This window comes from Python bivittatus, unplaced genomic scaffold (assembly GCF_059951505.1).
Source record: "Python bivittatus isolate LINGU-HERP-01145 unplaced genomic scaffold, Pbiv_v1 ctg000070_np1212, whole genome shotgun sequence".
Taxonomy (NCBI): Eukaryota; Metazoa; Chordata; class Lepidosauria; order Squamata; family Pythonidae; genus Python; species Python bivittatus.
In genome coordinates this window covers 24,261,646-24,288,744 of record NW_028277034.1, presented here as the reverse complement: position 1 = coordinate 24,288,744, position 27,099 = coordinate 24,261,646, and the positions used below count along the sequence as shown (strand labels likewise).

At 37.1% G+C, this 27,099-nt stretch overlaps 1 protein-coding gene across 9 annotated transcripts in view; it reads right to left on the bottom strand.

Moving 5' to 3' along the window:
- INPP4B (inositol polyphosphate-4-phosphatase type II B) overlaps positions 1 to 27,099 on the bottom strand; it is a 256,059-nt gene that overhangs the window by 142,204 nt on the left and 86,756 nt on the right. For 8 of the 9 annotated variants that reach the window (XM_088132815.1, XM_088132817.1, XM_088132816.1 and 5 more), the window contains 3 exons: positions 26,296 to 26,340; positions 14,259 to 14,377; positions 12,508 to 12,624 (listed from right to left, as the gene is read on the bottom strand). In XM_088132815.1, coding sequence (XP_087988941.1) covers positions 12,508 to 12,624; positions 14,259 to 14,377; positions 26,296 to 26,340 — 281 coding nt within the window. The other variant, XM_088132819.1, reaches the window with a different exon arrangement.

The following is a 27,099-nucleotide window of genomic DNA, read 5'->3' as shown; positions in this document are numbered from 1 at the left end:
TGAGAAAGACCTGCTGTAACAGCCGCTGCAGCAGACTGTATTCAGGAAAATGAGGTGAGGAAGCAGACAAGTGCCGGGTTGGCCTAGCAGAAAATAGAGTGCAGCAAGCAAACTGACAGCAAAGCAGAAAACACTCTTTTCTGAGGAGAGCAGAAAAACACCTGGAGGTATCACTTGCGGTGGCAGTGGTGGCGGGTTAAATAGAGGCCAACATCTTCCATTCCTGCCCTTCAAAAAATGGTTCTTGGCCTGTGTTGGTGATATGTCAGTGTGGCCCAGTGAATAAGGCCACACAACCACAAACCCGTCTTTCCTTTAGAGCAGGAACAATTTTTTGGTGGCCAGAGTTTTCTGAAGGAAATAGGCAGCTACAGCACGTGTAGCAGTCCTGTCCCCTAAATGCATAGAACTTAGATTTCTGGGGTTGGTGTTTTTGGTTTGTTTGTTTGGAGGGCTCTGTTGGTATCAGCCCCTTGAGCTAGGTGAGGTCAAGAAAGAGGCATGGCAGGGATTCCAGAAACGCTGTTTATTGCTGTAGAGTAGAAAAGAAATTTGAAAGCCTGTCAAAGTTTCACCCTATCCCATCTAATACCAAGCAAAACCAATGTAGGTATTTTGAATTTCTTTCCCATAGTTTCCCCCTTTCTCAGGGCTGAGTAAAGTTTTCTGCAAGTCCTCCCTTAATGGTTCACTCATTTCTTCTCCATTTCCAAGGCCAGGTCTACATTCCTTCACAAAAAGATTTACACACTTTTGTAATGTGTCTATTGAAAATAGGCAGTATAACAGCTATGAGTTGTTACAGCTTTTCAGAGCTCCACTCCACATATAACCAGATGTGAGGCACTTTAGTTGAAGCTGGGCTTAAGGAAACAGTTGGGATTAATGCTTGTGTACCATCCTGATGCCCAGCATCATCCCTGCCTGAGCTGCAATAGAGTCCCCAAGGCTATTAGTGCTTGGGAATTTCAATTTGCCACCTAGTGGCATTGAGTGTGAGGTGGCTCAGGAGTTTGTGGTCTCCATGGCAACCATGGACCTCCACCAAATGACCCACCCATACCAGTAGCCGCATATATGTTTTTGTTTTGGGGCAGCTGAGATGTAGTCTGGTAGTGGAGGACATTGATGTCAATCTGTTACTGTGGACAGGTCACACTTTGCCCTTCAGCTCACTGGGGTCATACCCCCAAGGAGAAATGGTTTATTTGAGTGACCTATCCCAGGCAATTGATGATCCCAGTGGAATTCCAGAGGGAGCTTGGGGTTTTCCCTGAGGATCTAGTGGCTGGCTGGCTGAGGCCTTAGTTGTTCCCTGCAATGGGCAGGTGGCTAAGGTCTGTTTTGCTCCTATGCTGCCTCTCCCTGTACGCTCCCTATCTGCCAATCCCAGGGTGCATCTTGGTTTATTGAGGAACTCCAGGGGATGAAGCAACAGAAGAGATGCCTGAAGCGCTGTTGAAGGAAGACTCAAAGCAAGTCTGACTGAACACGGGTAAGAGCCCATAATAGGGATTACCTTGTGGTAATAAGGGCAGCAAAGCATCAGTATTTCATTGCCCTTCTTCTACCTGCCAATAGCCATCCAACAGCTCTTTTTAGGGTGATCCAGTCCCTGCTGGGGAGGGACAGGCCACTGAAACATCCACAGGGCTGCTTGAAAAATATTTGGGTTATTTGGTGGATAAAGTCATTCAGAACCACTCCAAGCTGGACTCCCACTGGGCAAATTGAACTGAGATGCCTGGGGCTCAGTCTTGAAGTATGATCTGGGATGATTTTGAGTCAGTGACGCTTAAGTGGAGGCTGCATTGTTAGTTCAGCCATATGTTTATTGGAGCTAGGTCCCTCTAGGGTTGTAAAGGCAGTGGTGTTGCCTTATTGAGACAGAGGGTAGTGTCTTCAGCCTTGAAGAAGGTGATGTGCCCCCTCCTCAAGAGGCCAGCCTTGCATCTAACAATTTTGGACAACTATCAACCTGTCCCCAACCTTCCCTTTTGAGGGAAGGTTGCTGAGAAGGTGGTTGGTATTCAGTTGCAGAGGACCCTGGAGGAAGCAGATTATCTAGATCTGCTTCAATCAGGTTTCAGTACTGAGATAGCCTTGGATGCATCTGTTGATGACCCATGGCAGAGTTGGGATGGAGGTGGTGCATCCATTTTAGTGCTCCCTGATCTCTCAGTGGCCTTAAATACCATTGACCACAGTATGCTGAACCTGCTGCAGGGGTTGGGAATTGGGGGCATCATTTTGCTTCTTGTTCTTCCTTCATGGGCAGTTCCATTTTGTATTGGAGGGGGGAAGGTAGTTCCCTAGGCCCCTTTTATGTGGGGTGCTGCTGTGATGGAATGGAATTATGAAGGCCAGGCTCAGGGAGATAAGCGTGTTCTTAGTTCACCGGAGGAGCGTGGGAAGATCAAGAGGATGAGGCTGGCACCTCCCTGAGGAATTCAGGGTGTTGTGGCTGGCTGGCTTGGGAGCTAGGTTTCAGTTTGGGGAGATTTTCTGTATAGAGGTTATAGCTAATAAACATAGCTGAACTGGATTTGTACTGTCTCTTGGAGTTCTTTGGGCTAAACCTGACAGCTGCAGGGTTCAATGTTTTCTCCCCTCTATCTACATGAAGCCACAGGGTAAGGTCATCCACCAGTTTCGGGTTTGGTATCATTAATATGCTGATGATACCCAATTTTACCTTTTGACACAAGCTAGTCAAGTGAGGCTGTTGAGGTCCTGTCCCAGTTCTTGGAGCCTCTGTGGGCCTGGACCCCCAAACTACCAAGACTGAGTGGCTGTGGATATTAGGGCCCTCTGGATTAAAGGCTTTTTCATCCATTTTCTTGGACGGGATAGCACTTCTCTGCTCAAGAGTGGCATGCAAACTGAGGGTCCTCTTGGACTCACAGCTCCTGCTCAAAGAGCAAGTGGCAGTTGGGGCCAAGGGTGCCTTTGCTCATCTCCATCTAGTGCAACCAGCTGGGCCCTTTCGCTCATGACCTAGTTACCTCAAGGCTTGATTACTATGATGCATGTTACACGCAATGTGTGTTACATACTGTAATGCACGTTACATGGGTCTACCCTTGAAAACCACTTGAAAGCTTCAACTGGTCCAGAATGCAGTGGCGTGGGCAGTGATGGACTTGCCTCAGTATGCCCATGTAACATCTCTGCTCTGCATGCAGCTGTTGGTCAATCTGCTTCCAAGTGCAATTCAAGGTACTTGTTATTACCTATAAAGCCCTACATGGCATAGGGCTAGATTATTTAAGGGGGTGTCACCTTCTATGGCCTTTGCCCAGCCAGGATGTGCCACAGAGTTGGCACACTCCAAGTCCCTTTGATTAAACAATGTCCTCTATCGGGACCCTATTCTGTCACAGGATCTGCCTTTTGGAATAAGATTCCCGCTGAAATTCATGTGGGTCTCACACTGTTGGTGTTCTGTAAAATCTTGAAGACCTGGTTGGGGTGAGACAGATGGGGCTCTTTGTTGGGTGTGTCTTTTACTTTGGTTCTGGCTGTAAATTGTGCCCAGATTCCATCTTGCTTTTGGTTTGTATTGATTTTTATTTGTGAACTGCCCAGTGTCAACTGGAGCCGGGCAATGTCTAAATTTAATTAATCAAATAAATAAATACAGTGGTACCTCGGGATACAAACTTAATGCGTTCCGTGACTCTGGGCGTATCCCGAGTTGGTCGTAACCCGACGCAAATTTCCCCATAGGGTTCAATGTAAATCCAGTTAATCCGTTCCGCCTCCAAATTTGGTCGCACCTCGAAGCAAATTTTCCCATAACATTCAATGTAATTACTGTTAATCCATTCTGGCGTCCGCGGACCATGGGTCAGGGGCGGGAGAACGGCCGGGCGCCGTGCGGCGCAGTGGGAAAAAGGCCAGGCGTGGCGCAGCAGGGCGGGAGAACGGCCGGGCGCGGTGGGAGAACGGCCAGGCGCGGCGCGGCGGGAGAATGGCTGGGCACGGCGCAGCGGGAGAATGGCCGGGTGCCACGTGGCGCGGTGGGAAAACGGCCGCGGACCACGTGCCAGGGGCGTAAAATGGCCACGGACCACATGTCAGGGCGGAAAAATGACTGTACCCCGAGGCGGAGTTCGCACATCGAGGTAAATTTTTGCAGCCGGAGCTGATCGTAACCCGAAAAGTTCGTTAGTAGAGGTGTTCGTATCCCGAGGTACCACTGTACATGTAAAAAAAAAACATATATGCTGCCTTGGTGCTGAACCTTCTGATACAACAGGTAGCTGCAAAAATATCACTTTGTGCTTCATTTTGATATAGGGTCCAGATTGTCTTAGGATAACATTAATGCCATTTTAAGGCAAGCATTTTTTCAGTAAATTAGTGTTCCTGAGACTTCCATGTGGTTAATGAATGTGAACTCTATCCAGCTGTTTTTGTTAGATACTTTCACTAATTAATTGTGATAGGGTGTTTTATAACTGTCAGCTCTTTGTGGTAGTCCAGAGAGAAAACCAAAACCATGAATACTAATACTACCTTTATTGTAGGGTTACAGTAACAGAATCTTGCAAGTCTGAAAGCACTTCCCCCTCTCCTGCCTTTACTGTCCAGAGAACTAGGGAGGGTTCCTTCTGAAATGCTTTCTGTACCCCCATCCCTCTTTGGACTCAGATGTCTCCTATCAGGCCATTGTCTAGGCTGTGGCTCTTCCTCCTGTCTCCCAAGATTATTCTCACAGCCCATTACAGTAACAGCCTATCACAAGGGGTTGGAACTTACTGGAGAATAGCACAATTGTTCTAGCAATCTTCAAGCCAATGGCAAAATCAAGTAGAAAATACAAATATAGAAGGGAAGGGAAGATTTGGAACTGCAGTGATGACTCATAACTGTCCCAGGACATACAGCACAGAAGCTCACAGCAGTATATTCTAATACCCATACCAGATCCATGAGAAAACATACTTTGAAAAAAATACAAGGGAGAAAGGAGGAAAAAATATGAAATTGTTGGAAATTTGTATGTCATAAGAGAAATTGATTTTTCCCTTATATTTTTATATACAGAGGCCTAGAAGCATTTTGGTAACACATTGAAACATAAGCAATACCTATTTTCTCATAGGGATATTACTGCTTATATAACAGTTCTGCTACTCTATCTGAAATACTGGTAAAATTATTTATCTTTCAGTTTGAATTAAGAACAGAAGCTAAATAGGATATGATTTTCTAATACAATCTATGTATCTTTCCTGTTTGGATATTTTGTATTCATTTTATTTATTTTATTTAGGATTTTTCATTTATACATTAGTCCATTATCATATTAAAGAAATTCATTCATTTTCTTATTAGTGCCACATTTATGATAGCATATACATTTGAACTAGCACAGTATAGAGGTTAAGAATCTGTATATGTTTACTAAAGATACAGAAATTAAGAACTTATGAGATATATACAACCTTTTAGAAAAATAGTAGGTAGTATATAGGCTGCTGTGAGGAATGAGTGTTCACTGAAAGAAGTAAAAATATCTGTTTATAATGACATACTTTTGCTCACTTTCTTATATGGGCTTGGGGAAACAAAAGTAAGCTGAATGCAGTGGCAATGGGTTACTTAAGAGGTGCCTGGTAAAACAAGAAACAGGATCAAGAATGAATAGATGAAGAATGAATGTCAGCATCCAGCACAAATATTAGCCTTATGCTCCCTTACCCCTAGTTGGCTACAAAGATTTACATTTCCATATGCTCCAAAACTTTACAGATGGCAATAAATATACTGTACTGAATACACAGTAGGTGTCAAATCAAAAATATGGTTCCCAGGATTTCAGATATAAGCATATCACAGACAGAACTCAACAAAATGCCATGAGGTAAGGTACCTTTTGTATAACTCAAATAATTATTTGAACCACTTCAGTTGGATAAAAATGGTCATATACTAAAAGATGGGGAGGAAAGAACCCTACTGCTTTCTAAATTAAGTGAAAAAAAAACCCATTTCCTTTTCTTAACAAAATGATGGGCAATACAACTTACACAAAAGGGTTCCTTCAGGCAGTAATTTCAGTACTCCCAATAACTAGGAATAGCTGTCATATACTGTCCAGCAAACTGTGAAGTTTTACAGCTGCAGCGGAATCATATATTTATTCTGTATGTGGGAAAAGATTAATTAAAATGCAATGTTTTGTTCCATTCAGAAACTCACTAGGCTTTACTCAGGCTAGAGGCCAAAATCAGAATAATATATCATGCAACAATAAAAATAAATAGATATATTCTCTTTATTAATATCATTGGTGAAAGTAATACTTCATTTCCAAATAACATTACTAAATTGTCTATTTTTAAATTAGTCTAGTGGTATGATATTTTCTCTCCATAGACAAGCAATGTAATTTGGTAAATAAAACTGAAAAGTTAATAAATAGTATGGTGCATTTTTGTCAGTTGAATGAATACAATAATTAGAAATAATCTCCATTATTCATCCATCCATTCTCTTAGCTAAGTGAAAAATGCCAGTATGGAACATCTAAAAGAAAAGGAAGAAAGGAGGGAAAAAGAAAAGAAAGGATAGTCACCCAATAGTTTTTTTCAGATATCACATCTTTGTGGCCAATACTTTGAGCCACTAGAAGCAGGGCAGGAATGCTTGCTTCAGAAAGTCTTTGCTGCTCTATCATGGTTATCATACAAACATGGTACATGTACACACTCCTTGGCTGATACAAGAAGACAATAAGAAACTTTTCCCCTTATATCAGCATCAGGTCCTAGAACAGATCAAGGATGTAGTGTTTTTTTTTAAAGGGAGAGATGACAACAGCAGTTTTAAAAAAATGTGAGGCCTACCCAGATAATTACAGTAACCCTCTTTCTCAATGTCTGAGCAATTATTCTGCAGGTGGAAACTGTTTTATTCTTTTTATATCTCAAACATGCTTTTAAATAACATACCTATCTATCCAATAGAAGAGAATCTATGTAGCTCAGGGTTGAACTGTCAAGTCCTTCGCGCTCTCTGATCTTGGTTGTTTGCTTGCAGATGTTTCATTACCCGACTAGGTAACATTGTCAGTGCTAGTGAGTGTGGGGTTTATATACAGTAGCTTGTCCTGCCAGTGTTGGAGGTGCAAACTCCACACTCACTAGCACTGATGATGTTACTTATTTGGGTAATGAAATGTCTACAAATGAACAACCAAGCTCAGAGAGCACTAAGGACTCCATACATATCTATATCATTACAGTAATCCTTTGATCAAATTAAATGCAGCAAATGTATTGGAAAAATGTGAACACTTGTTATTTGAGTTTCTGTATCTTTTCTTGCAGTAGTACAAATTGATATATAGTAGAAAATTATTATTTTATGCAACTACTAGCTGTTATCTACTACAACTGTGCCCTGTGAGGTACTTTTCATAGCAAATGGAGGGAATATAACAGAGTCTATTGCCAAGTAGTCTTCTTTGATGTGCAGTGCACTAAGAAGCTTCTTACTACTCAGATCTTCTATTGCAGAAATGTTTGATCCATAATGTAACAGGAAAAAAAAACATATTGTACAGAAAAGGCACACTGTTTCTAGTAAAACACAATGATCTAGTGAGAGTGCAGATAACTGAATGCTTCCTCTGGAACTGTACAGTGGGATGAGGGAAAATCAGTACTTTGACACAGCAGAATATTCTAATTTTAAAAAGTCAAATCTATATGGGATAGGCATATGGTCAAACCTCTTCTACTTACATTTTGTAAACACGACTTTCATTTGTTTTGCAGCTATAACTAAGCATACTGCTTCATAAGCCATTTATAAACCATGGCTCTTAATAAGCCAAGGAGTTAAGCTGTCAGAAAAGGGTTTATTTCTTTTTTTCCATGAGAAGGCAGGGCTAATCATAAACTTCATATTGTTCTCAGAGTGGAGAGGACGTTAGGCTACAGTTTCAGAACCTCTATTCCAAGGCCATGAACTGTAGTCTAGAGATCTGTGGTGGTCTTCATGAACATTGCAAATGAGCCCTTGTGTAGGAGTCAAATCCAAGATTTTTAAAGATAAAGGTCTCAAATCTCAAAAGAAAGCCACATTTTGCAAGATTCCAGCATGGTTTAGCCCCAAATACCAAATCACTGCCTTCAGCCACGGATGAATGAGACAAAATATGGATACAATAAACTATAGCTTGCCAGTTAAATTATGTTTGTACCTATCATTATTTGACCCATTTAGACATCATAGTTATAAAACAGAAGCTGAGGAAGTAAAAAGGGAGAAGAATTTGACAGGGAAGATAGAAGCATTTCACCTGAACCAAGGCAAGACACCAATGAGACAAACCAATGAGCCAAATATTTATCAGAAGGGTTGTTTTAATCTCCATTATGTCAGCAAGTGCTGAGGAGTTTGTTTCATGTTGTGGAGATTTGCAGGGGCTGCATTTATCTGGTTGATGAACTGGTGTCTGCAGATACACATACATTGTTTTTCTTTTAAGAAGTTCTTTTCAGAAGAATATATCAGTTTGCAAAGGCACAGAATCCATACCTCTTCTTGACTACAAAACTTTGAATTACTTCTAAAGTTTCAGGAAAACCAAGATTTTGTTTCAAATTTTTTGGAGGGTCCTTGCTGTTCTTTGGAGGAATTCCTATGTTTTCTGAATCAGATGTTCCAATTCTGGATTTGAAATTTGTTGTAAATAAATGTACACCTCTACTAATCTTACACATGGATGCCGGTAAAATAAGCAGTTCCATCTTTTCTAGCTATCCCTCTGAAGTGATACAGATTAGAAGATACAGTATGTACTATGTGCTTTTTTCCTAGATATTTAAATTCGCCTTGACAGCATCTAGTATGCTTTACACTGAGTAACTGATTCAGCTGTACAGTTATACAGTAGGCACAATATTTAGCAGATGATGGTTCTAGCTATCAGATGCAACTGTGAGAAATATAATCTTAACATCCCTACTTGCTAATAAATTTCCTTCTTTTTTATGTCGGGTAGGGGGAGAATAGGGCATTCTGATTCAAGTTAAGGTTGTTATGCACAAACCGGACAAGGGTAATTTTCCATTTTAATCCTTTCACAGTCATTCCATAGTCCAAGAAATTCATTGCCACTAATGTTCTTTTCTTTTTCAGGCTTCTATGGTGGGGACAATTTCAAAAATGAATAGTATACCATACAGATAATAGAGAGAAGTTCATTCGTCCCCAACTCACAGACAAAGAGTCCCAATCCAGGTCAGGATTTCATGTGCTTACTCTAGTATATGAAGGGACATGATAAGCTGTATGAAATGTATGAAACAGAGTTTCATGTTGGAAGAGTACTCTTCCAAAAGCCTTCTACAATCATTCTTTCTGGAAAGTACAATATGCCAATGAATGGTCTAAGTTTTACAAGAGAACTTCTATTTTTACTTCCAAAGTTAAAAATGTAAAACAGCTTCCTTGAGAAGCCTGTTTTGATAACAGCTAGATCATTAACAAGATACATTACATTAAGTAATCTACTTCAGCAATTTTAAAACCAAGTTGCTAGTTAAATTTAAGAGTGAGAGGAAAAAGAAATATATTTGACTATTTTGCAAAATCTGAAGTGTATCCAAGTCAGGATGGTATCTAAAAACTGAATTGGGCGGTATTTTTTTTTTTTTAATCAGGGAAAAGCTGAAAAACAATGACTGAGAAGTCAATTTCATTTTTTACTGAACCCTCAAAATCAATAAAATGGAATCTCATGGAAAATGATGAAACAGAAGGATGAATCAGTGCCATGTTATGATCCATTCTCTGGGATAACATGCATGTAAAAATGCAAATCCATATATTTACTCCCAAGACATCATTAAGAACCCAACTTAGATTGTTAAATATTCTCTTTATTAAGTTGGAAGTTGGAAACTTTCTATAGCGAATCTCTCGTTGGTCACAGATGATATTCCATTTTCAGCTCAATACTCTTCTATAATGATCTAAAAAGGAACGGCAACCAAAATATTAAGCCAGTATTCAACTTCAGGTAGTTGATTAAAAAATATGGGAAGGCATTACTTACAACATGGGAACACATATCAGAGCAGATTCTTCTGAAAGCTGAATCTCCTACTGTTTTTAATGAATGGCATCTCTTTCTACTTCTAAAATTACAGCTGCAATCCACATTTTTCTTATTCAGAAATAATTCTTAAAACTAATAAGATTATTCCAAACCAATGGTTTAGAACAATAGTCCCTCTCATTTTTTCATGCTATTTATCTATATAAGCTATCAATAGAAATTAAACAAACTTTGTTTGTAAGTTGTCTAAACAATAAGTTACCTGTCTTAATTAAACAAGAATATCTTCTTGTATTAAACAGCCATTGAACAATGGCAATATCAAACACATAAAACTGTAAAAATGAAGAGGTCACAGCAAGTATAACTAGTATATAACTTTCAGTATAACTGAAAGTCACACAACATATATCAAGTACGGGCTAATATTTTGCCCATATTTTGAATGGCCATATGATAAAGAATAGTTGGTATATTGGTAATGGCAAATGACAAAGTTGGGAGTATCCTGGAATTTGAAACTAAGAAAAAATTATCTCATATGTTATTTCATGGGCTAGTTACATGCATCAATTGCATAGCATTTTCTCTTTCTTCTTCATATGGCATCTGTAATTCTTTACAAGCATTCCAAAATGTTTTAAATGATGGTGGGACAGAGATACATCCATCCCTAGGTTAACTGACAATGTCTGCAATAAAACTGTATAACTAACTGTATTATACTAAATAGTTACAAGGGCACCTGAACTTGAAGTACTGCAACCATGTCCATGCAAACTCCCCTTCCCCTCATTGCTACAGGGATGCTGAGGTTGAGGATTGAGGTAAAGTGCATGTCCCAGTTTCCCTTGCATATTTTTTTCCAAGCTGCCTCTACAGGTTTTCTATCCCCTTCTTCTACTCTAACTACTAGTTATAGCAAATGAAATAGAAATTCATAAGTCATTTTACAAATCAGATTTTTAAAATATTTAATTCAATTGTAAAATAAAATATATGTTACTATACTGTAAGGAAGGACTTGGAAAGGTTCAATTTATTTTAAGGTTCAATTCCTTCTCTTTAAGCAGTGAACAAAAGAACAGTAACACAAACATACCCTCAAGTACCAAAACAAAGACCAGAAAATAACACAAGGTGATAACTATTGACAAGGAATCACCAAAATCCCACATCAAAGCTGAAGTCACTATGACTTATTTTCCTACTGTGAGGAACACAAGTTAAAAGTCTCTACTCTTAAACTTCTCAGAATAATCTTCTAAGGCACTACTCAACTGCATTTCATAGATTTTCTATTCTCCAACTGTTCCTTAAAGAATCATTTAGAAAGCTAGTTTTACTTTTCTGAATTAAGATACTGGCTGTAGTGAGTCAGACAACAGAAAGCATTACCAGACCAAAAGCAATCTTTCCAAATGTAAATATGCAACCCTCCAGAAAAGAGCTTAATGAGCCATAATTCCTTCCTAGCCCAATATGTACCGATCTTAATCATTTACAACACTTACTACTGATGGAAATGAGAAAATAAATACAAATCCTTTTGGTTTATCATGAATTGATCCTATACATGTTTATCCTTTTGATCCTATAGGTAGATTTATATTATTAAGACTTTTTATATCTTAAAAACATTTTAAAATCCATTTCTCAGCTGTCTTTGAAGTCCATAGTCTTCTGAAGGTGATTTATAGTAAAAATAAACAAAAGCTAGAAAATCATATTGTATGTAAATAATTGTAATTAAAATTAGTACTTAATATTTTTGTAATATAGAGAATATTTATCAACTCTTATTTTATTCTTTTTTAAAAAATACATTTGAATATAAACCAAATCAGAAATTATAACTAAACAGAAATATACTAAAAATGAAATATTACTTACTGTTTCAAACCTTTGGCATGGGGGAAACAATCCTAAAATTAACTGTAATACAGTTGTTTGGTTATAAGTTTACAAGCAGTTCTGTATTAAATTCTTCTTTCTTGCATAATAATAAAAGATTTCAAATTTGCCAGTTTAAACTGTATTTGTTTTTTCATAATATATTCACGTTCTAAAGCATTTCAGATGGGCTGCAAGAATGTCAGCCTCAATATAGGAATGAATATACCACAGTTTTATTACCCCTCCTCTCCTCAGAACTGAGGTTTCAGTATTGTTCAACATTCTATGATCAGAAACAGATTTCTAGGGAACTTATTTTCTTTCTAGACATTTCAACTTGATCCATTCCATATGCTGTCCATCACCATTAGAAGGAAGGCAACACAAAGTCTTAACTCTTTATATTCTGTGCTAACCTACAATAAATTCAGCAGAATGTAGCACAGAACACCTAAGAAATAATGGAATGAAAACAATAAAGAAAAGAACTGATTAAAAGATCTTAGCAAAAGAAGTAACAAGATACCTACTGTGTCTTGAGATTTATCCTTGACATCATAGACAGTTAGCTTTATTTTAGTCTCTTCATAGATAGGGTAATCTGGTGGGAACGTCACACCAGTCAGAAACAGTGGGTCTCTTGTTCCCTGCATAGCACAAGGACATAACTCAGATTTAGCTAGGTAGCAGCTGTGTACCATCTTGTATTCAATTATGGTCAGGAGCAGAATAGCTACAGAGATTTCCAAATGCAATATTTCTTCACATGGAAGACAGATTTTGATTACCAACAGAGAGAAAAATGCAAAATATAATACCTCTCAAAACAAAGACAAACATTTCAGGATGCAAAACTTAAGTTCGCAACAATTAACTAACTACTCCAGGCAATTGTGTTAGCATATATAGTGAATTCTTTTATAATTAGGAGGAAGAATTCATCCACTCATTCATAATCAAAAACATATAATTTTGCATACATCTAGTTTATGCACTGACATGTTACGCTTCTTGAGAAAATAAAATGTAAAAATATGGGAGGTACTAAGCCAAAGCAAAAGTAGCTGTGCCAGAATTATAAACATCTTGGAAGAAGAGTAAAATAAATACTTTTAAAATAAATGGCATAACATGGTTTGGAGTAAGTTGTGATCCAAAGCACAAATTCAGCTAATTTTATCAGCCCACAAAACTTGTATTTATTACATTTTCAGCATAGTAAACTACTTTTGAAAATTTCAAAAGCAGTCTGTAATATTGCATAGCCTTCTATAATACCACTCAGCAATCCTCCTTGTCTGGCTTTTAATTATTATATAGATATTTTATAACTTATGTTTGTGGATTTAACAGCTGTATATTAGCTGTTTTGAGGACCACTACTTGCATCGAAATATAAAAACTAAAATTGTCCAGGGTTTCTGTTAGGAATTTCAGCCAACTGTAGAATAGGAAAGGGTTCCACTTGTGCCTGAATGGTCTGCTCCAAAAACCAAAGCACAGCTTCTCAGGAAGTCTACACTGACCCATTCCACTCAGTTAAAAGTGTTTTAGCTGGTTACTGGTACTTTATATAACAACAGTCCAGTTGCCAGATGCATCTGACAGTCTAATTTTTAAAAGTGAATTTGAGTGCAGTTGAGCGCAATAAGGATTTTGCTTTCTCCCCCAAGACATATATGCAAGTACATCTTAATGTGCACTCTGCTAACAGAAGATCAACTTTTTTGTTATTCCTGAGTACCACTGCAAGAAGTAGATAAAGCTGAAAAGGCTAAACTAGATAATGCTATGTTTGCTTCAATTTGCTTATAAATTGTGCCAGTATAAAACAGCCTCTGGAGACAATGCAGTTGTAGTCCAACACACCAGAAAACCATCTAGTTGGGGAAGGCAGATATAAAATGTAACATGTATTATTACCATGAAGAACAAAGTGCTTTATTCCAGATACTGTACAGAGAAATAGGAATATGCATGAGACATATTAATACTTCTGTAACCAAACTTTTGTATTTTTTAAAACAATGCTTTGCATTTTTTGTTTTAAATTAAACAATAATTAAGAATTCCCATATCATTTTATACTTTAAAACCCAAGCAATCTTTAATGTTCTTCTGCAAAAGCAAAACTTTATTTTTACAGGCAACACTCCAGCTGTTCACACTGGTTAAATGTCAACAATTCCATGCCTTTCATGAAAGGGAAAAGGGAAAAGGGAAAAGGGAAAAGGGAAAAGGGAAAAGGGAAAAGGGAAAAGGGAAAAGGGAAAGGAATCACCTCCACAATTTCCGTGCTTGCATATCTTGTTTGGTTCTGCTCCCCTGGATGTACCACCGTGATCTGCACAAATGTATTCAGTTTTCGATCCCGTGTCGGAGCCACTAAATCTTTACATGCTGAAAATGGTACAGAGGGGGAGGGAAGAGAAAGAAGAGGGGAAATCTCATTTAAAAAAAAAAATCACAGTGAGCGCATTGCTGTGTGGCAAGGCAGGCTGAACAATGTTTTGAATCTCTAGAGACTTCAGCTGGTTTAACAGAGGAAGTCTCTTGGAAGTACCTTACAGAAATAGGAAGTCACATGCTGCAAGGTTTTGTTTTTTTTTAATTTCAGCTAAGCCACTATGCACTTCATGTAAAGATTTCCTAAGGAGCTGGTTTCAATTCTTGCAAATTAATACATACGTATACACCATCTGTTTCCGTAAATCTGTGTGTCGACACTTAATTTAGAATTTGCAGGTCTGATACCAAAGAACGAGAACACTAAAGGAGACACCAGGAAGTCAATAAATCTTGAAAAAGTTTATTAAGAAATCACCCCTGAATACTTACAGCATCAGAAGGATACAATCCCAAAACAGCCGGGTGAGCCCTAATGGTGGGGAGGGTTCATGTTCGAGAATTCCACGAGGAAGCTGGGAAAAAGGGGTAAATCTTATAGCCCCTTTTCCCCACACCCCCACCCCTTGGAATTCTCACCTCTTGCTCTGGGATAATTAGCAAGAGGAAATTAATGTTTGTATTTACATTCATTGAAAAGATTACAAGAGACTAAGCAATGGGGAATACCCACTGAAAGGAATGCCTTGGCACCAGCTGTTTCCTTAATGTGCTGGTGGCCTGGAGCCACTTCAAATAGCACAAGAAAGCCTTCAGGGTGAAACTGAATAAGGTCTTTGCCAATTCCAGATAGCAGTGCAAGGCTGAGGGTGCTAATTAACCTGCCGCTAGCACTTTTTAGAGAACCACTGCACCACAAAGAAAAGCAGTTCAGGAAGAGATAGCTTGTTTAAACAGTCTCTCCCCTCTGCGAGGGGGAAAATTCTGTGAAGGGGGAAAGGGAAAAAAACAAAAATACAAATTAGGCAGCCAGGCACAGGACACCATCATACTATTCCCTTGCCATGTAAGCTACATTATGCACAGCTCAGTAAAGGATTAAGAAATAGTAAGGCAAAGAAATTAACTATGAGATAAGGATATACAGCTAAATATAGTTCATACCAACACTGTTCATTATACCTTTTCAAACATCCCTAGCGTTGCAAACCATCCTTATTTCCACACTTTATATAGACCAATTCATACATTGCCCCTCATTGTTTAAAATTCACATTTCTCTCTTTTTCAGGACTTCATCAACTCTACCCAACCATGACTTTCTTGGTTTTCCCTTTCTCACAACACATATCATATATTTCTTTTGAGATCTGATCTAATTAATTCTTGAGGCTAGACCGCATCAATATACTTCTTTCATACTTGTCACTATTTGTATATTAATCCACATTCATTCAGCAGCCATCCATTCTAGCTCTTCTTGTTTCACCATATTTGGGGTAGGAGCTGTGTTAGTCTATGGTAGCCATAAATCAGAAAATGTCTAGTGCACCTTTTAAGACTAATAAATTCTACTATAAAGCATAAGCTTTCATGAGATGAAGCTCACTTCATCAGACATGTGAAGTAGTTTAACTGATATAGAATTTAAATACATCAGGATAAGGCAGAGGGGAGTGAGGGGGAGATGGGATGGTAATGCAGGTGAAGGTTCAAAAGAGAGGGATTACAACGTAATCTCTCTTCTCAATTAACAATTGTAATGTGTTAAAAGCCCATGGTTTTTGTTCAGACCTTCTGGGTTAGCTTGAAACTACTGATATATGTAAGTTCAGCTATCTCATACTCAGTTGTGCTGGAATAGTCTTTTTGTACAACTATATTTATTATTAGATTCATATTTTGTCTTTCTTTCAGGAGCTCAAGGTAGTATACATAGCATTCCTTCTTCCTATTTCTTCCTCCCACAGTGAGATAGGTTAGGTTGAGACTCAGTAATTAGTTCAAAGTCATCCAGTAAGCCTCTATTGCTGATGGACTAGGATCTGGGTCTCCTCACTCCTAGTATAACAACCTGACCACTATTCTCAATCAAATTAAAAAAAAAAAAAACCCAAAAAAACCCACTTCCAAATTTCCCCCACTTCAAATTAATCCCAAGTTATTTAATAGTCTTGATAAAACATGTTTTATTTCTATCCAAAACTGATATTTTATCTTTGCCGTCTCTTTTAATCTTAATCACATATTCTTCTCTTTGACTACATTTTTGTAACCTTTTCCCTTATATATACATTGATATCTTTTTCTCATCCTCACTTTGTATGAGAGTCATTCTTTTTTGTGTACATTTTTTTATCCAGAATCTTTTACTTCATCACTTCACCCAATGTCCTTTTTCACCCTTTTCATTATTGTAACTCTACATCCTTCTTTGGAACTCTGTAACATAATTCTTTTCACTCTGTTCCAAGCAGCTTCCACATCCTCTTTCTTTATGTCCACTTTGCATTCATTCTAACCTATGTTCTAACCATTTTCCATAAATAAGTCAATCTTTCTCTTCTAGTTATCATTCTACTTTAATTCTAATCTCTTTCACTTATTTCCTTTTTTCCATATCTTTTCCTTGAGATACAATATGCTCTTAACATTACCAAATAATAGTTTCTCATTATTTTACTCTGTATCTTTCACTACTTCACTCAATCTTTCATCATAACCAATCAAATCAATTATGCTTTTTGATTTGTTTTTACCCCATGTGCATGTATGAAACTTATGCATACCTACATTTTCAAAGCAAACAGATGTTTTTCTAAGCAAATGCTCACAAAACAGTTTCCATTTTCTTTCATTCCCAGGTCTTTAAATGGCCCAATCATTTATTCTGTTGTCTTTCATCTCATTTACACCCATCCATTCATGTCACTTAGAAGAATAATTCCAAGAAATGAACTTGAGTAAACATCTGACAGGTTCACACAAAGATAAAGTGAAGGAGGGGATAGCACATTCAGACTTGCAAGATTCTGTTACCATAGCTGTTCCAATAAAAGCAGTTTTAGACCGATATGGAATTGGTTTCTTAGCTTAGTCTACCTTATAGGGCTGATACTCCTTCACCTTTCTCTTACTTTCACAGACATACAACATACCTATTTTGCCATTTCATTTATTAATTCATGTTCTTTACCATTTATTCCTGTTATATTCCATGGCAATCTCTAAATGTCATAGTCATCACCAGATGGGCCAACAGATATTGACCTTTGCTGCCCAATTTGGCTTTGGTCAATCAGGCTTTTCACACTCTACTTTTAACTAAGGTAGAAAAGGTATAGATTAGGATATCAGCTATAGGCTCAGTGCCACATGCATCATTACCTATTAATGGTAAGGTTAGTACTAATACATTTTGACACTTCATAAGCATAACCAAAGGCCATTTTTCTCCCAAGTATGGTCACTCTACTCTACGCGAGCTCAGATCTCTAATGCAGAGACACCCTTGTAAGCTAACAAACTGTTGCCTATATTGTACCAACTCTGAAGTGCACACACTCAGGATGTTTGTAAGGACATTTTCAACAAGACTGGGCATGCACACACTCAACCATTATATGCAATTTAAATATATATACAACCATTTATTTCCAAACCCCTAGAGTTCTAATGGATAAACTACTGCAGCTTTCAAATGAATTTGCCATGAAATGATTATCAGCTAAATGTAGTCACCTTTAACTGAACAAACTGTAAACTATTCAGAGATATTTCAGAGATAATCAGATATGGCTATTATCTACATTAATTTATAACTCAAGCAAAACATAACATTTCCTAAGGCTAATGAAAATTGGATATTCCACTTTAAATGCAGTAAAGTGCTTGCCTTCTTAGTCAAAGTGCATTCTCAGTACTTCTGAATATTGTTTACGTCTTCAGAGAAGAGTTTATTTCCAGAATGATACTGTTTATTATTTCTGACCAAAAGGTCCTGTGTATATGTAATAAATAAATACCAACATTTGAAAAAAGGAAAAGGAAACATGAAAACATGGAACAATATTCCAATCTGTGCTGTGTTTTTAATTACCTTTCCCCACCCACCTCTTTTGACAAGCTTTCAAAAAAAAGTAAAAAAAAAGTAACCACTAAATCCTACATTGAAAAAATAGTTTATGTTTTTCAAATTATATTTATGATTAACCATTCTGTTCTATCAAGCTTTATTGTCAGTGATATAATGATATGTCATTCTCACAACCAATAGGTTTGGTTTTTATAGTTGTTCTCATCCTGAACCAGTTTTTGGCAACATCTCTTCTTCCATGGTTACACTTGGTATAAACTCGGTATCATCTCTCTTGGCTGCAGAGCAACTGTCAACTATCTAATACAATGTTTCTCAACCTTGGCAGTTTTAAATTGTGTGAACTTCAACTCCCAGAATTCCCCAGCCAGTCATGCTGGCTGGAGAATTATGGGAGTTGAAGTCCACACATCTTAAAGTTGCCAGGGTTGACAAACACTGATCTAACATGTCTACTGTATTCTGTATACAATACAGAAATAATGTGTTGCTTGGCCGGGCAGGGGGAGCCTGACATTTTTTGCAAATGTCATTTTGTCACTCACTCCCTAGACAACATCCTTGAGGAATGAGTTTTGCTACAGGAAAAGTGCAAAGTTATGGGAGACTTATTGTCCAAATTAAGAATGGATTCAGGTACACAAGTTTTGAAATCCCTTTCATAAAGGTGATGCACTATCTTACAACTTTTAAATCCTTTTGCATTTCCTTAGGCAATTGCAAAATTCTTTCAAAAATACTTTCCACTTGAAAATTAGAATTTGAAACAACTTCTATTTATTTATATGTTTAATTAATGCATTTATTCATAGAATTTCCAAAATACTGGAAAGCAAAGAAGATTAATAGACAAAAGAAAAGAAATAACATTAAAGTTTTAATGGCAGGATGGGTAGCTAGCCCTTCCCTTCACAGCAGTGACTCTCAAAATGGCCATGTAGCAATGTTACTTTAAATGAACTTCCATTGTCTGCAGTGGAGAAAATTTTAAAGTTTTATAGTACAAAACTGTTTAGCTATAATCAGCTGCTGACTGAAAATTAGAATTTTTCCTAGAGATAAGAGAATAGCATAGATGGCCTGCCAAAGGAAACTCTAGGGTTAGAAGTTACATAAGTCTGCTTGAATATCTCCCAAGGCAAGTGAGGAAACTGTACGATTATTTAATTGTAAATTAATTTACATAAAATAAAATAAAATTATAATTTAAAAATTATTTAATTTTTAATTGCAATTTTAAAAAATTATTACAAATTGTCTTTGCTAAAAGTTTCAGTCATGATCTTGCCACTTGAATGCAATGTCAAACACATTCAAACAGATTGCTGACAAACAGAAAAACTAAAAAACTAATAAAGATTTGCCAGTGCTGTTTGATAATAGCCTTTTCATCTTAATCATATTTTTTTCTAACAATCTCAAAACTCTACAGTCAGAAGCACCACAGTGTTAATATGAGGTAAAGAAATCTATGCAAAGGTCCATTAGAAACATTCAAAAAGCTTTTCCACAACCACAAGTCCAAGAATAAACAAATGTCCCAGGAACCCAACACTGAGGTGCAGTTTTTCTATATCTGCGCAAAAGTCATGTTCAACATGGTTCAAAATTTTTTTAATTGCTTATATTTTGGCCCGTTCTTTGCAGTTTCAGTACTTTTCTTTCTGCCTGAAATGTAATAAAGATAGCTCAAAGCTGTTCTCTCATTAACTAATCTAGGATGTCACGTAAAAAGCTTTTCCTAAGACTGATAAAAACTGCAAGATAGTAATCATATTCTACAAATCAATGGCATATGTGAATCTTCAATGTCACATTCAGAAAAGGCTTATGTTCCTCAGCCACCTGTGTGGAATGTCATATTCTGTTTCAGTGTCTTTAAAGGTTGAGAAACGCTTATTTGTTCATACTAGAATAGTGAGCACAATTTTCTAGGCAGACCACAAAATTGATTTTTATTTTAGTATGGCAATTATATATTGCATTTCAAAAGATATTCTTGTTATGAAAGTTGTTATGACTAGATACAAATATTTTGCATGCAAGTTGCATACATTACTTCTTATGTTAAACATAGCATACATAATGCAGGAAAGCCTCAATATGTCTCTATTGTTCTTTGGATTCAACAATATTGAAATCATTTTATTTTTATTCTAGCCACTATCTTTTTACTTAGGATAACATTTCTGAAGCCAAATGAAATCTTAGGCAGCATGGATAGGAATGTAATGGATAGTAACTGTTCCACTTTATTCTGCTTTTCTCAGACTCCAGCTCAAGTAGTCTTTCCAGTTCTAGGCACACAATTCTGAAACAATTCAGAGAAACTGGAAGAGAAGGCTACCAGAAAAGAAATCCTACAAACAGAGGAGAAAGAAAGAATGAGAAAAGATGTAACAGAACTCTTGAAATACCTGAATGAATGTCATACAGAAAAAAGTCAGATATGCTCCTAATAGTAGATTAGTTTCTTTATACCAATATTCCTAGCTATCAATTTAATGTGCTGTAAATATTTACTATTAATATTGCCATATGTTTTGGTCCTAGTTGATAATTAATGTTTTAATCTGCAATCCTTTACGCACCTACCTGTGCATAAGTCTCATGGAACTCAACATACCTATTTCCAAATAGACATGTATAGTATACCAGATTAAGTATCTCAAAAGGAGGCACAGATCTCTCATTTGCTTGGTTGACAGATCAGCTGTCATTTAACTCTTCTTCCTCAAATTTATTCAGAACACACTGAATAAGCAGAATTTAGTTCCTTAAGACCTAAGGGTATGGGATGCAGTCTATGAGAATAGGTGATCCCACAGGTCACTTGGGCACGTAAGGTTTTGTACACCAAAGTAATGTCCTTGAATATGGCTCAAAAGCATCCAGCAAACAAAGTAGCTATTTCACCACAGGGGTGCTACCACATTCCTTGACAGCTGCAATTCTGCATTGTATCCAGGGGCTGTTCCATCAAGACTGCACTGAAATAATTCAACCTTTACAACTGGTGCATACATAACAAAATATTAGGTCTGCTCTAAGTAGGAATTCAGTTAGCTTATCTATAAAAATCAATTTTTAAAAAATCTTCTTGCTTCAGATGTTATGCATTTCTCCAGCATCAATTTTGGATCCAGAAGGAACCCCCAAACATGAATCTGTTCCTTAAGGAAGAATCACTCCATTCAAATAGGCAGAACACCCTAATACTGAAGTCAAATCTCTGGAATCAGTAATAGCTTCTTTTTCTCTAAATTCAGTTTCAGCTTGTTCTCTTATGTTCTGGAATCATATGGTTCTTCCTCTCTCTCAACTTTCCATCCAAGAACTTGGTTTTTACTCTTTTTCTTTTCCTTCCTAATCCATTTCCCTTTATGTCTTATATCTTGAAGATTCTAACTTAAAAGCCAGTAGTGGTGTATATTTATTCTGTATGATACTTAGTATATTTTAGAAATTCAGGAAATTATTGAACACCTTCATTCAATAGGTTCCCTACTGAAGTCACATATGTACGCCCAGCTCAAGGATTAGAAACCTGTTGCAACATAAACCACAAAAATAAATAGATTTGCATCCATGGTGTGAATTGGCAGTATATTCAACATCTTCAGTGTTGCCAAACTTAGCCAAAATCTCATTTAGGTCTTCTTAATAAAAGCATGCAAAATAAACAAAACTGACAAATAACAGAATACTACCTGAATACTTCAGGTGGTTTAGAAAACCACCTGAACTTAAATAACTGAATATATAAATACATTTAAATTTAAAACTTCATACTTTCTACCCCCAAAATAAGTAGGCTCTTCTTCCTTTTGTCTATATCAATACTTTATTTCTTTTAGTCATAAATGCAAAGGGAGTTTGTTTGTGAAACTACAATATACTAGATACTCTATAAGAACAAAACAACCTATTATTTACTCTAGAAGAAGAATAATGTGCTTGTTAAAAATGGTTAAATCCTAGCAGAATCCCCTTAGCTCTTAAATAAATTTTCAAGTTCAGATATCCACAGATTTTTGACTTAATACATAGTTTAACAGTATGCAAAATAAATCTCCCAAAATTGATTTTAGTCCAAAATGTGCAGGTAAGCTAACTAACAAGCCTTTTACCCTATTAGAGTGAACAGATTTAAAACTAAAACATATGCCCAAAAGCAAAAGATTTCTGTCTGTCTGCCTGCCCGCCTACACCTCCACTTACGCACAAAATACTGCACTATGCAGCTCCCCTATCCTAAAGCTTTGAATTCCAGTTGAAATAAACCTTATACATCACCCAACTTCACAAATGTTTGCATGTGGCTCATATTTAAGTGTGTATATCTTATCTACCATAAACCACAGTCCAAAAAAGGCAGGGGCAGGACCAACTCCATCCACCCAAGAAACAGAAGTAAAAAAAGGTTAATTCAATTAACAATTACTATTATCTGTAAAATAAAGAGCTTAATTTATAAAGTTAATTGATCTCCTATCTGTATATACCAACCATTCTGTATCTCATAGATAAACCACTCTCAAATACAAAACCTCACAAATACTCCTGAGTGTGTGTGTGTGTGTGTATGCGTGTGTGTATGCATACACACACACCTTCTCCCACCAGAAGAGAGCAAAAGAGTAGGAAAAATAGGAAGGTGATAGGGAAAGGGAGCTACATTGTAAGACGTGTGAAAGACAATGGGAAAAACAAGGGGGAAATGAATAAAAGAGAAAGAACTCCTGTTTAGGTGTTTGAAAAAGGGTTAAAGACAAACACTGTTTAAATAAGAACTAATCTTTAAAGGGATTACCCTTTGCAACAATAACATCTGCAATCCTTTACAGAACTGCTCAGTCTTTGTTCTAGTATTTAGTATTTTTATTTGGTATGTGCTTATATCTAAGTGCAAGATCTATTTTTACCCCAAAGAATAATCCTCTTGGATGACAGACAGGGACTGGCCCAACCCCACCAGGGAGCTTTCATGGCTGACTGGGAACTTGAACCTGGATCCAACACCTTTACCACACTGGCTGTCAGCGTCTATGCATCTTCTGTTCTTCTCAGCAATTTAAGATCCCCTGCCACATACAGAGGTTATTTTGGGGAAAAATAATTTCATATTTCTATCTGATGAATATTGTTATATATGTCTATAAAGATGGCCTATTTCTGCAGGAACTCTTTCTCTAACTGGTTCAGGATATTATTCAGCAGAAAAGCAAAGGTATTTGCAAAAACAGGGCAAGGTTTATGAATAGTAATAGATGAGAAAAAAAAATCTAATACACTTTGATTACTGCACAGATTTTCGGTAAAAGCATATTCTGCTGCTGGGATTCCTTTGTCATTGATAATTGCCTCCCTTTAGAAGCCACTCAAATGGGAAAAATAAATTAAAATGTTCCACCTACTCTGGTGATTTATTTCTTCTACCTGCTCTTCGATCTACAGGAAGGAAGGCAGGAAGAAAGGACGGCAAGCAAGAGGAAGGAAATACTGCAGTATTTCTCTGTAAAGAGAAGAGAACTATAACATAAAAGAGTGTCACTATATCTTCTACTGATAAAAAAACCCAGCAGCTTCTGGGGGAAAACTATATCTAAAACCTCATAAAACAATATAAAGTAGGAAATAAACTATAATTTCAATAATTAAACATATTAAAATGAATAAAATAGGAACAAATTAAAGTGTCTCAGCTCACTTGTGAAGTGCAGCCATCGGCTTGCCACAAGAAAACCAAACAGAGTCCTGAAATTACATCTGGAGAACGTTAGATAGTATGCCTATAAACCATATCTCCTTTGAGAAAGTATTTCTCAATCACATTTTACTCACTGTCCAAGTTCAGATATCCTATTATGGCTTGATAGGTTTGTTGAACAAATAATAGTGGCTTACTAGACAACCTATGACCCGTTGGGTCATTGTTTCAGAGATATTTCCTTACCTACACAGAGAAACAGAATGACCAAAGGCAAAAAAGCAGCGGGAGTGGAAACAACTTACGACTTGCTGCTGGCTTCCCCATTGACTTTGTTTGTGGGAAGCTGGCAGGGAACGTCAGAAACCAACCTTCCTTCCCTCCTTCCCTCCTCCTCCCTTCCTTCTTCCCTCCCTCCCTCCCTCTTCCTTCCCTCCCCCTCCCCCTCCCCCCTTCCTTTTCCTTACTCTTTCCTTCCTTCTCTCCCCCTTCCTTCCTCCCTTCCTTCCCTCCCTTCCTTTCCACATATAATATAGGCTTGTGCTGTTTGCCCTCCCTCATGACCCTCAGGAGAACCCTGGTGAAGCCTCCTCTTCCTCAGCTGACCTGTGGAACCGCCTGCCACTTTGCTGGAAGGAGGTAGAACAAAGGTAGTTGCAGACCATGAGGAAAACTGCCCCCCTACCCACCATTCCAGCATGTCCCCAAAGGCCCCCTCCCTCAAGCGAGGAAGAGGGCCCATCTGTCACCCACTGGCACCCCTCAGCTAGCCATCCCTCACCAGCAGGCATCCAAATCACTCCCTTGTCCTTCCCTCAATGCCCACGGCCATTAAGAGATTTCACATTTCCACCTCATTTCCAAAGCAGCCAATTGTTGCTTGCCCATTGGGCCTTCCTACCAGCCGAATGGGCCCGGGGACAGTGGGAGGTGGGATAGAGGTTGAGGGCATGCCCATGATGATTCCGTGACCTGGGCAGACCGTGGTAGCACAGCAGTGCAGCAGGGTTGAAGCAGCCACAAATTTCCCAAATTTCAATCCCATGGGAGTAATGGCACCCAGATTTTGGATGCATTATGTAATTTAGCCCATTTGGAGTACCTTGGTACAAAAATTGTTGCCCTATGGCGCACCATTTTGCCCAGCTGAAGGTTAAAGACACGAGAGTTTTAGTAGTCTATAGATTTTTCAACTACAGTGGCCAGGATTACATTAAGCCCAAACTAACAAACTACAATATGTCTTAAAGCAATGTGTGAAGCAGGCTACTGTATGAGTCTCCACGATTTATCCCATTAATTATTGACAAAAATCTTACGTTATATGTTTACTGATAAAGAGTTTGCCTACCCAAATATAAAAATCATTTCCCCTTTTACTGTCTCATACTACAGTTACAGAACAGCTAAGGTACTAAGATGGTTATTTAGACCAGGTATTTCTCAATTTTATAAAACCTTAATTTGCCTTCATTCCTGGATTTACCCTAGCCATTCTTATAGAGATATATTTGATATAATCACATAGGAAACATATCTTAGAAAACTGTACAGTAAATAGAAGTTGAAAAGTTAGTAAGTTTCTTAAAATGAAATAACTAGATATTTATGAAAGCATTAAAATTTTGTTAAATAAGAATAGTTGTATTTTTTATCATCTAAGTTTATGGGGCTATGAAGACATACTCAGCGAATTAGTATGTCTGATTGATCAAACATTTTAAGTTAGTATATCAACTGAATAAAAATAATGGCATGAATCAATTAATAAGATACACTTTCCCAAAGAGACATACTATTGCAAAAGGTAATATTCAAGAAGATCCTGCATTTTAAAATTCAGATCTTACCTATACATAATTCTTACTTCAGTGTATTAATCACTTAATGTTAAGTCCTGTCTTTTGCAGAGAGGAATATATTACAAAGGTAGGAATTCATAGGTTTTCTACCACAAGTTTCATATGCAAGGTTTGGGATTTTTTAATTCAAGTCTTAAGTTGCTCATTTATAAAAAGAAGCACAACAGGATTTAATTGAGAAATTAGATAATTGTTTTCAAGATTCATTATACAAATTCTTTCAGAAATATCACTTCCTTTTCAGACTTTCTAAAATAAAAAGACTTTTTAGAAATATTAACATAAATTGAACATTTTGTCTTACCAAGACTGAATTCAAACTTTGGTTCACTAACAGTCTTCTTGAGACCTATTGGTGAAAGCATATATACTGTTACATTACAATGCTATATTATATTATTATAAAATTATTCATACATGAGAATATATATTTAGTATTACATTAGTTATAACATTAAGGAAAGGATTCAGTAAGGATTCATTCACCAGTAATGTAAACTATCAAACAAGAGCCTGCACTTCCCCATCTTTTTTTTTTTAAATCCATCACTATTTTACTAACTAGGAGTATTTATACCCAACAAACACATTGTATCACCATACTAATCAGATTACATGCTCAATACTTCCCTATAATCATGAAAACCAAAATTTACATTCACTTTAACAGGTTCACATTACTATATATTGAACTCTATAAAGATGGTAATTTAAAAAGCTGTATATGCCAAGGCAAATAAAGTAAGGTTACAACTTAAATTATACAGAATTTTAAAAATGAAATTAGATTCTCTAAATTCTCACAAATTCAAATAAATTGATTTCTTAGTCTGTGGAAGACTACTGTCAAAACCACTATGTTCAATTTAGGACATCAAGACTTCTGCTAATTCATTTGGAACAGCAAATACAGCCATTACTACATCATTAGCTGTTGTGAAGCTTTTTGAAGCAGTGTGCTAAATTGTAATGGAGCTACGATGAGCACACTGAGCTAAACTTTTTAAAGTTATATGTCTAAAGATTCAAAAGCACAATCAACATGGTTCAGCAGGCTGGGATACTAGATTTGGATCTGACAAATCTATCTCCCAACCCTGTTGCCAAT